This window comes from Pempheris klunzingeri, chromosome 5 (assembly GCF_042242105.1).
Source record: "Pempheris klunzingeri isolate RE-2024b chromosome 5, fPemKlu1.hap1, whole genome shotgun sequence".
In the NCBI taxonomy this organism is placed as follows: domain Eukaryota; kingdom Metazoa; phylum Chordata; class Actinopteri; order Acropomatiformes; family Pempheridae; genus Pempheris; species Pempheris klunzingeri.
In genome coordinates, this window is record NC_092016.1 from 2,336,339 (window position 1) to 2,347,500 (window position 11,162).

The 11,162-nt window shown below is 40.4% G+C and overlaps 2 protein-coding genes across 2 annotated transcripts; both read right to left on the reverse strand.

Moving 5' to 3' along the window:
- Positions 1-4,358: 4,358 nt before the first annotated feature.
- LOC139201166 (pulmonary surfactant-associated protein D-like) lies at positions 4,359-6,004 on the reverse strand. The gene is made up of 3 exons (XM_070830421.1): positions 5,875-6,004; positions 5,114-5,182; positions 4,359-4,741 (listed from the first exon to the last, which is right to left on the reverse strand). Exons 1-3 carry the CDS (start codon positions 6,002-6,004, stop codon positions 4,359-4,361), a joined length of 582 nt encoding a protein of 193 aa, XP_070686522.1.
- A 1,062-nt stretch (positions 6,005-7,066) lies between these two features.
- On the reverse strand, positions 7,067-9,325 carry LOC139201167 (collectin-43-like). Its single transcript, XM_070830422.1, has 4 exons — positions 9,151-9,325; positions 8,913-8,963; positions 8,197-8,262; positions 7,067-8,028 (listed from the first exon to the last, which is right to left on the reverse strand). The coding sequence occupies exons 1-4, from the start codon at positions 9,323-9,325 to the stop codon at positions 7,637-7,639; spliced, it is 684 nt and encodes a 227-aa protein (XP_070686523.1). The 3' UTR covers positions 7,067-7,636.
- Between the last annotated feature and the right edge of the window lie 1,837 nt (positions 9,326-11,162).

Below are 11,162 nucleotides of genomic sequence, written 5' to 3' on the forward strand. Positions count from 1 at the left end.
GAGGGACCGGGAAGTTGACTGTAGCCGATAGGAGCCGTCAGGCAGAGGACCCAGATTAGCAGAGACGGCCTCATCGTCTGAGCGCAGAAACAGTCAAAAATAGTGTGAAATAGCTTTTTCTTTTTCCCTTGATGGTATAAATCTTAAATTACATGTATTTTCTGTGCATTTCGAACGTCAAATTGTTATGATAAGCACAATTGTTTATGTAATACTGTTTTAAAGCAATAGTCAACAGTATATTTATAGATTTAAAAAAAACAATGAACTTAAACACTTAAACACTTTTTTCTTACACTGGAAAAATATGCAAAACAGTGTTTGCCTCACAAGGAAGGAGACGAAATATTTGTCTGTTTTAACCCTTTGAGGGTCTTCAGCACTTTCTAGTGTGTTATGATTTTTATTTTTAGCATATTTTATCAGTTTTTCATGCATATTGCTTATAATTTTGCAAGATGGTGAATTTTTCAGAGTTCTCAATTTTTTTCATGTATTTTTTGTGTATTTTAGACCATAAAATGATGCGCATCATGACAAAAACATGGCAATTTAAGGGTTAATTTTTTAAAAAACTAATTAAAATTTGATATGTATGATTAGGGCTGATGCTGGTCTAAAAAACTATTTAAAAAAAATTTAAAAAAAAGAAAGATTTTTAACATTTTTATGGCTTGTTTTTATGCATACACATTTATGTGTGTAAGGATCTTTAACGTGATTATTTCTGAGGACCTTCAAGGGGTTAACAATGTATGGCAAGTAAGATCTGTTACTGTCTCATCCTTCAATAAAAACAAAATAAAAAAAAAACAGTTTAGCTTATGAAATCACAATAAAAAATCACTTTCCCATCATCCTGTGGTTTGGTTCACTCACTTTCACGCCTCGCGGCCTCAGCTGGCTCGTTTGGTCTGTTGACAGCTTTCACACCTTTCTTTCTGGGGGAAAGTACCAGAGTGTGTTTTAACCACAGCTGTCACTGCGTTAGGTCATTAACCTCACTCCTGTTGCTAACTTTAACTAGCCAGTGAGCTAATGTTAGCCGTGCTCTGAGGTAAAAAGCTTAATGTTAGCGATGGCTGCAGAAGTTACTGATCTACGTAGACGCTGTATCGATCGCCTCGGCTTGTTGCTATGACATCAAAGTTGCCGCCATATTGGACTGGACAAGACTGGCCTGTGAAAACCTGCATGTAAACTGGGGACTTTTAAAGAAGGCACTAGCAAAAACATTGTTTTTACATGCATTTTGCCTCCATAACACGTCTAAAACATCCAAAATACACATTTAGGCGGTTGTTTCACTACACTTTGTATATTTGCATGTGTAGATTTCTCTTGAATTCATATCTTTAAAGGCCATTTTCTCAAAATTAGTTGTTTTTTTTCTCACATTTGGAGCCAAAAATCTCCAGTTTTATTCCCATCTGCATTCTGAAGGTTGTTACTCATGGTTTTGTTCATATCATGTATAGCCTGATTTATATAGCATTTTATTCCTAAAAATATGGAGAAATGTGTTTTTGTGGCTCTTTTTTTTATTTTATTTATGGAGTTATGGAGTGATTTAAAAAGAGAGATCCACAGTTCACACATTAGAAAGGTTTTTACACAGGGAACAAAATGAAACAGGAGCCAAGGTTCAGATTTCCCCTCTGGAAATGTGTGCAAATGATCTTGTATTTAATTATGATGATAATGCCTCATTTGCATGTTTGAACATAAAATTTCAGAATAAACACAAGATAACAATAATTCCAACCTAATTGTCGTCAACCAGAGGAGATTCATGGTGATATCTCTCTCCTGTAGCATCTTATGGCAAACCTCAGCTCCTCTGTTGACTCTGTATGTGTTTATCGGCCAGTCCTGCCTAGACCAATATGGCGGCAACAGTGCGGCGTCTTTGTATATTAGTCTGACGCTCAGGGGAAACACTCTGAGCTCATTTTCATCAGCTGCTCTGACATCCACTGAGTGGTTGCAGCCTGCTTCCTGCAGTCAAGACGATGTGTTCAGCGCTCGAGAGAAAATGCAGTAAAAACTAGGTTGTTTCGTCTGTGCAGCCTCGGGTTGAAAAAAAAGTGCTTTTAATCCTAAAGTTATAAATTTCACAACAAAGGTGGTAAGAACAGTTGCCACATATTGCAAATTAAGTGCAGTGCCCAGTAGTTTTCACCTTGTTGTCCCACTTAGAAAAAGAACCTGAAGAAACTCACCGTGTGTGTTCTGCATGCGCTGCTTCTTTGCTGCTTTCAAACACAGAAAACGCTTCATTGTCAGATATGTGAAAGATCCAGTCCAGAGGAAATGAGAAGCAGGAGAAAAACTGATTTTTATGGGAGATGACACAGAAAACATAACCAGACCCTCCCCTGGTCTGAGAATACTGAGCTTAGTGACAGCAAGTTTCCATTCGAAATGAGACACTTTCGCCTTTTTTGTGCCAGTTTTAAGTTGTAGTCAATATCTGTGTCTGAATCAATAGTGGAAAGGATTCGTGACTTCAGGCTGCATCGAGTTTTCACAGTTCAATTTATGATTGTTTTTGCTCTTCTTCTCATTTCAGTTTAACTTTTATTTTCTAAAAATGTTTAGTTTTTATCAGTTTGAGTAATACTTTCAGTCTGTTTTTATTATCGTGATAAGTTGGGCAGATTTAAGAAGTTCACAGTTTTTGTGTTCATAAATTTGACAATGACCAAGGCTAAGACGAAAGACATTTCCTGTATGTTTTTATTTTACTATAGTTAGTTTTGTCATTTCAGTTTTTGTCATTGTCTTAAGTCAATCAATCAATCAATCTTTATTTATATAGCGCCAATTCACAACAGCATTATCTCCAGACACTTTCCATAAAGAGCAGGTCTACACCAAACTCTGTAATAAGTTGTTTAAGTCTAGTTTTTATTTTTTATTTCCATTAACTAAAATACTTTTTCACACCAAGTTTTTGTTCTTAGTTTGGTTTTTCTTAACAAGAATAACTGTGGCAAAGGATCATGTGTGTTATGTTCAAGTGGAAAAAACACTGTTGGACAGTTTGAATGCTGCCTGATGATGAAGATGATGATGAAGTCCCCTCAGTATAGTATTATACTGATTAACTAGTCAACCAGCTGTTAACTAGTTCACCTGGAGTCAGGAATGAACTAAATGAAACTTCTTCACCACTCTGCACTTTATTGTGGCACATGCTTTCAGGAAACATCATCTTGTGTTTATTCTTTATTAAGACGCAGGTCTAGACCAAATTCTGTAATTAAGAGAGAGACCCAAAGATTCAGGAATTCAAAATTAAGGATTCAAGAATCCCCACATGAGCAAACATCAGATATTATATTAGGAAGCAGTGGCAGGAAGAACTCCCCTTTAACAGGAAGAAACCTCGAACAGACCCAGGATCAATGTGGGCGGCTTCTGTCAGGGTCCGTGTTGGGGGGAGGTTTGGACAGAGAGAGAGAGAGACTGTCAGGGGCCAAACAGCAAAGGCAGGGACACAAGAGTAAATTTCCAACAAATAAGGCTTTATTTTGCCAAAACAAAAGGAAAAATACAGACAATACATAAACCAGAAAAGTAACAACCAAATATTTAACTAAGGGCCCTTTAAAGAAACTGAGGTCAAACCCATAAGACAAAAGAAATCCAAAATGAACAAACTTGACCTGATGAGAGACTGGAAAAAAGGGGGGATATATATACAGACAAGGCTAGCCAATTGACAAACGAGGGGGGGGAAGTTCCAACGTACAATTAACACCAAAATCAACCCAACTGCCATCTAAATACATAACACAAATAATACCAATATACATACATACCTAAACTAACCAAAACCCAAAGAAACACTGACTACATAATACAACATGTTGGTAGATTTCTACAACTCTGAGCACCCCTGCCCACCACTGGGAGTTGAGACGGTCCAGTTCCTGGTTCCTGCACTCAAATTGGAAACTAATATCATAATGTAAATCAAGGAAAATAAACTCTTAAACTGAAAATGTGTTGTGATTATTTGCAAACAAACATTACCGCCTGGTGTTAACTGTTGATGAGTCCATCAGAGACAGAGAGGGAGAGAGAGAGAGACGACACAAACAGCAAGCAACATGCTAACAGCGACTATAGCGCTAACAATAGGAGTGTGACTAAAAAATTAGCAATATGGTAATAATTGTGCACCTTAACTCTTTTTCATGTAGGAATCTGTCTTGTGCGACAGTAATGATGCAAATACACATTTCTATTTGCGACTAAGATCTAAAATAATGGGTTTAGGAAAGTGGAACATCTGCAAGTAGATTCCTCCAGTAGCAGCGGTTCCTAATCTCAGATATGAGAGACCTCCTTTATATCTGACAGACGATGTAAGCGTCCAGGAAACATTCGCTCGTCACTCTCCAGACGCCGTTTTCTGACAGCATGGTGCAGCCTGTGTCCTGGATGGATTCGTCCGGCTGCCCTCCTCCCCACTTGGTAAAGGTCAGAGGTCGGTTTTTCGTGTCGACCTGAAAATTCCCCTCTGCTTTTTTGTTGTTGACGTTGATCCAGGCTGTTTTATCAGCGTCACCAAACACTTGAGTGAGCGCAGTGTTCTCCTCCTCGCTCTGGGGCAGAGCCAGCTCTAAGCCTCTCTGGGAGCACAGCTCCAGGGCTCTGGAGAAGGAGTCTCTCTCCCTGTAGGACACAAAGTACTTCTGACCAACGCTCCGCACAAAGTCGTAGTTTATAGCTGAAAAAGGAAAACAATATGGAGCAAATTAGGAATCAATTCCTCTCTCTCTAACCTCCATTGCAACGAAAAGATGGTCTACTCAGTGTAGGAGTTTGCTTTTTCTTTTTTTCTTTTGTTGCAGTTAAAACTGAGAAACTAAGTGTAAGTCCAGTGAGGCAGCATTTCACTGAAAGTATCTTGGTCACTGCTCCTTTCTCAAACATCCTACTCACCAACAATGGAGCAAGTGATGAGCACACACCAAGAGCGCAGAGGTAAGAGGACAAATGTAGTTCACACAAAAAGTGCAATGCAAAATCTGACGAAGCACAGTTGCGATTAATCCCTGTCCACATGCACTCAGGCGTGGTCCTTGAATAGGTTACTCACCCAGCTCTAGCATAGCAATGCTCCTCTTCAGCGTTTGAAGGTTCTGGCCAATGGAGCTAAAGTACTCCCCTGGATCAAACAGGTTAAGTTAGCATGCTTGCAGTAAACTGGAGCTAACAAAAACAGTCCGATGAGTTTGACAGCATCACATCTACTGTATGTTAAGTTGTGGTAAAGAGGTTAAATCACACGTTCAGCTCACTGCACTTCAGCATTAAGGAGCTATTTCCCAATGTTTTCTTCAAGAGCATCCTCTTTCAGTCTTTGATTTAAAGCCCTCACACTCACACTGCCCAAACTTGCTTGCACTTAAGATGGGATAAAAGGCCCAAAGCAAACAGTTTAATATTCTACCAAAGAAGTGTTGTTACTTAGCTGGTGGTCCTGAGCGTCCTCACAAGTTGTAATGCTGCTGCTTGTGCTATTGTAATAAATCGTAAACTGAAAACTACTTCTAGAAATGTCCTCTGAGAACTAAATCACCTTGTCCACACAGAGCTGATCCAGGCAGTCCTGGTGGTCCCATTGGTCCTGGTCTTCCCACTGGACCAGGATATCCTGGCAGCCCTGTTTAACATGTAAACCAAGGGTCAACCTAAAGTGGCTTATAGTGGATGTAATAAAAAGTTTGCAACAGGAAAAAAACCCAAATTTGATACCGAAGTGAACAATCTTTGTTCAACTACGCATCACATGATGAGCCTACAGGTGGCGCTGCTCTGTAGTAGAGTATTGGTGGAAGGATGGTTGTTGTTACTCACCTTGAAAACCTACATTTCCAGGTTTGCCATCGGCCCCAGGTGGGCCAGGTGGTCCGGCTGGCCCAGAATCTCCTTTTGGACCTCTGGGACCAGGAGGACCTGCAGGCTGGCTGTAGCCCAGAGGAGCCATCAGGCAGAGGGTGCAGAATATGAGACACACCTTCATCATCTTAAATACAGAACCAACATTGAGATTAAATATAGTTAAGGAGTTTCCTATTTCCAGTTTGCATTAGAAAAATTATTTTATCATAAGCTGTTTCTTTCACAATCATTGCAAACGACATCCGTCCAGCAGTTTAAGTAAAATAAAGTGTACTGTTCTGTGCGCTGATATGAAGTTATTCAGAAAGCGAGGTGTTGATCAAATGGTGTCAGAAACAGAAAGAAACTCACGTGGAAACGAGGAGCGACGTGCTGGATGTGCTGCCTCTTCGCTGCTTCCCAACACAAACGGCTTAGAAAAACATGACGGATCGAGTACAGAGGAAATGAAAAGCAGGTGAAAAATCTTTTTTTTTTTTTTTATGGGAAAAGCCGCCTCCTTTCTAACCAGCAGTAGTCTGAGAATACAAAGGTCTGTTGTGACAGATATATTTGAGAAATGCATTTGCAGAAAAACACATTATGATCATTTAATTATCATTAAATAATATAAAACAGCCTGATTTTACATCCTCTTTCATCCCAATGCAGTATTAAAGGTGCATGACAAGTCTGTGACAGATAATAATAAGTAATAACTGGTTACTGAAGATTCATCAAAGTACTTAAAGCTATTTTTTTCACCATTTATCAGCACTTTGAACTCTTACTGTTTGTCAGTAGAGCTTCCTGTTGTGCTGTCTGCATATATACTCATCTCGTGTGTGCAAAGTCATCAAAACGTGACCAAAAATCATATTTTGTGCACATTTAATAGCATTTTTTGGCGCCCAAAGTAGCAAAAAGTGGCTTTGATGACACTTTTTTTTCTCTTTTCTCTCCACGGCTCTGCACAGCCACAGCAGGAAGAAGTGAATGATAAAAATCAGCTGTGTAGTTCTGGGTGTGTTTTTTATCATCTGATGAGCTAAAGCAGCCACGATGTACAGTTCACCTGGAGTGTTACAGGAATGAAACGAAACCTTTTCACTGCTGTACTTTTTATTGTGACATATCATCAATCACAAACGGTGTCTTATTATCAGAATATTTCTTTAATCAAAATGATGGATTTGAAATGATGGAAAAGGAATCTGGAGTAGAGGAACTGATGGACTGGACAAGTCAAAGTCCAGACTTGAATCCTATCGAACAGATCTGGGATTTATTGGATTAAAAAATAGATCACACACACATTTAATCCAAAGCAAGTCTGTGGGAACAGCTGGGAACTATTTGGAGCTCAATAACAAAAGAGACGGTGGAAAAGTCCATGAAAACAATCAGGGAGGTCAAACTAGATATTAAGATTTTGGGTTAAAATATGTGAATAAGGACTATTTAGTTGTTCCAGTTTGTTATTTGCCTGATAAATAATAATACAATGTTTAATTTGAATCAGACAGATTTCTAAAATATTTGTGTTTTCTCGTTTTTCTGACAGCTGGTCTGAGACATTTGTTAAGCTCTGGATGTGTAATATCCTTCTGTATTTGTGCACTTTAAATCTAGTTCTTACAGGACTATTCAGCAATAGCAACTAAGATCTAAGATAATGGTTGTGAGTAAGTGGAACATCTGCAAGAAGGTTCCTAATCTCAGATATGAGAGACCTCCTTTATATCTGACAGACGATGTAAGCGTCCAGGAAACATTCGCTGGTCACTCTCCAGACGTTTTCTGACAGCATGGTGCAGCCTGTGTCCTGGATGGATTCGTCCGGCTGCCCTCCTCCCCACTTGGTAAAGGTCAGAGGCTGGTTTTTCATGTCGACCTGAAAATTCCCCTCTGCTTTTTTATTGTTGACGTTGATCCAGGCTGTTTTATCAGCGTCACCAAACACTTGAGTGAGCGCAGTGTTCTCCTCCTCGCTCTGGGGCAGAGCCAGCTCTAAGCCTCTCTGGGAGCACAGCTCCAGGGCTCTGGAGAAGGAGCCTCTCTCCCTGTAGGACACAAAGTACTTCTGGCCAACGCTCTGCACAAAGTCGTAGTTTACAGCTGGAGGAAAAAGAAAAAAAAGAAGAGAGAGAACAACATGCAACAAACGAGGAATGAATAAACAAATGAAAGCACTTTGGTATCTCGACTCTCCGGATCTCAAACTCTGTTCGGAAGTCACCAGACAACATCTGAGTTTACAGCAGCAGTGACGTCCACATCCGTCCACTTACCACTTACCTCGCATTAGCTTAGCGGTGCTCTTCTTTAAGGTTTCAAGGTCCTGGCTAACAAAGTTGAGGAGATCTGAAGCAGAAAATGGAACATGTTCAGTTACCAAACTGGCAGCAAGTCAGGGGTTAGTCCACACTGTGACGGATGTGCTGTGTCTCCAAATCAAAGGCTTCGTCTTCACTTAACTCCACTTACATTCTCATCTGCTTCTTTTTGATTCCTTCTCTTGGAATGATGAGTAGGCCACTCTTTTCTGCTACTACTACGGCTATACTTGAGTCAAAGTATAGAAACTCCTGGTCAGATATTACTCCAATACAACCAAAATCTTAATATCTAGTTTGACCTCCCTGATTGTTTTCATGGACTTTTCCACCGTCTCTTTTGTTATTGAGCTCCAAATAGTTCCCAGCTGTTCCCACAGACTTGCTTTGGATTAAATGTGTGTGTGATCTATGTTTTAATCCAATAAATCCCAGATCTGTTCGATAGGATTCAAGTCTGGACTTTGACTTGTCCAGTCCATCAGTTCCTCTACTCCAGATTCCTTTTCCATCATTATCAGCTGCACATACTGGAGGGTTAACCATCACAGGAACTAAAGGAATATTCTGGTATACTGTTAATTTAGGGCAGGGGAGGCAAACACTTTACACTGGGTGGAGGTCTAATACATTTGTTAAGCTCTGTATATGCTCAGTAAAATCGAGAAAATGTACAACCTCGTCCACAGATCACAGCTGCTCCAGGTCTTCCATGTGGTCCAGGAAAGCCTGTAATGTTTGTCAAATATTTGGAAACACAAAATTGAGAGCCATGAGAGCATGAAGGTATTCAGAGATTATGTGTGCCGTCAGTCCTCAGATGTTCTGACTGTCGGGCATCACTGCCGGCACAGAGCCAAACTCTGCCTGTCCAGGATGGTGTTTTTAAGAGTGTGATTGTGGAAGTATTACCCACCAGATGGCCCGGGTAGCCCGGCTGGCCCACGTGCCCCACGTGCCCCAGGTGCCCCAGGTGCCCCAGGTGGCCCGGGTGGCCCTCTGTCACCTTTGGAACCAGGAACACCCACAAACTCACTGTAGCCAATAGAAGCCATTAGGCAGTGGATGCAGAAGAGGAGACGTAGCCCCATCCTCAGGATGCAGAACTGAAATCTATATGAAATATGTGCAATCATTTTACAATTTACCTGCTCAAGTCATTACAACTAACAACTAACACAAGTGTTGGAAACAGAATCAGAGTCTTTAATTGCACAACTTAGAGGATAATAACAGTTACTACTTGTTGCACTCGGCAAATTCTTATAATCTCACATTTCAAAGTGAACAAACAGTAATTCAGTCTTATATTGCACATGCAGTCCCCAGCTTATTGTAACACTTCAGATGTGCTGAAGCTCAATTTCATTTCCAAAATGCAAATGAAATGTTTTGCAGAGCCTTTGTTCAGCGCCAAGCGTGCCGCCAAGTCACCTAGAGGGTTTTTACAGATCGCTAAACGTGGCACCAAGTGGTAGTAAACGGAAAAGGAACTCACTCTGTAGACGAGGAGTGATCTGCAGCAGGATGTGCGGCTCCCTTGCTTCTTCCACAGAACAGTGACTGAGGGCGTAGATGGAGAGCATGGATGAGCTGCTCAGCTCAGAGGAAACAGCAGATGTTGTTTATGTTGGTGGAAATCTGAGTGTGAGAGCAGCAGTGTTTAGTAGCACTGCTGTGATCACTTCACTGTGGACTTTTCTCGTTTAAACTAACAACATGTTGAGCATATTTAACATTTAACCTCATAAATTATGTTTAACCTCAGAGTGGACGACGCTTACGTTCGGACATGTTTGCATGTTACTGCTGTCATCTGTTGACTAGCAAGACTCAAGCTGCTAGTATTTTGATTTTCATGTGTGTTTTAAATAGTTTTTAATACATTTCTAGTGGGGAAAAAAACTACAAACACAGTGGAAAACAAAAAAACACACAGCACTGATGTGGTTCAGCAAACCTGCTAATCTAACAGCTGGACACATGTTAAAGACACGTCGTGAAAATGATGAAACTCTGAACGCACATTTACAGCGAGAGGGGTGTTTTGCTTTCTCTTCTTCTTTTGTTAATGTTTCAAGAGCATTGTGGTCTGCCCCCACACACACACACACACACACACACACACACACACACACACACACACACTGGTTTTGCATCACTGTGCCTTGATTGGCACATAACGACTAGTATTTCTCAGACGTGTCCTTGTGGTTGGATGCTTGTTCCCCTTGATTTAATCTATCTAGCCTGTAGTTCGTAGCACTAGTCCATATGCACTCCTGCACCCCTCCACTCTAACCCTTTCATGCACGGAGGTCACTGCAGTGTGCAGCTGTTCAAAAGCTGTTTTCTTGTACATGCATGAGTTTTGCTGCCACAGTTGCACATCAGCCACTACAGTAAAGCTACTGCATCATCTCATACACTGACTGCTGCCCAGTGGGAAGCCAAGATGGCCGACAGACGGCCAGAAACACCAAGTTGCTTATTTCTTTTTTGTTCAAACCTTCTAGAAAAAGAGACCCTTGTAGGTAAGAAAAATATGGTGACATCAGATAACATCTAAGGAGTCATGCAACTGCTACATTTTGATTAAATTGATTTTCTATTAGGAGGAAATTATGATTAATCACATGTCCACTGAATTGTACATCATGCATCAGTAGTTAGATTTCAACTACTGGACATGTAAATATATCTTTGTGAAATTTGGGTTGAAAAAAAAATCTTGTTTTTCAGCCTAAAGATGAATAAAACACTTCCTGACTGAGGTAAGGATCATAATTCATGCATGAAAGGGTTAATCTAAATTGTAACGCCGGATTTCTTCATGCTTCGGTTTTCATGCTGGGTTTTGTCAAAAGAAAATCACGGCAGTGTGAAACACGACTCCAATCTATAAATCTAGAAATAGACTTGTGAGAT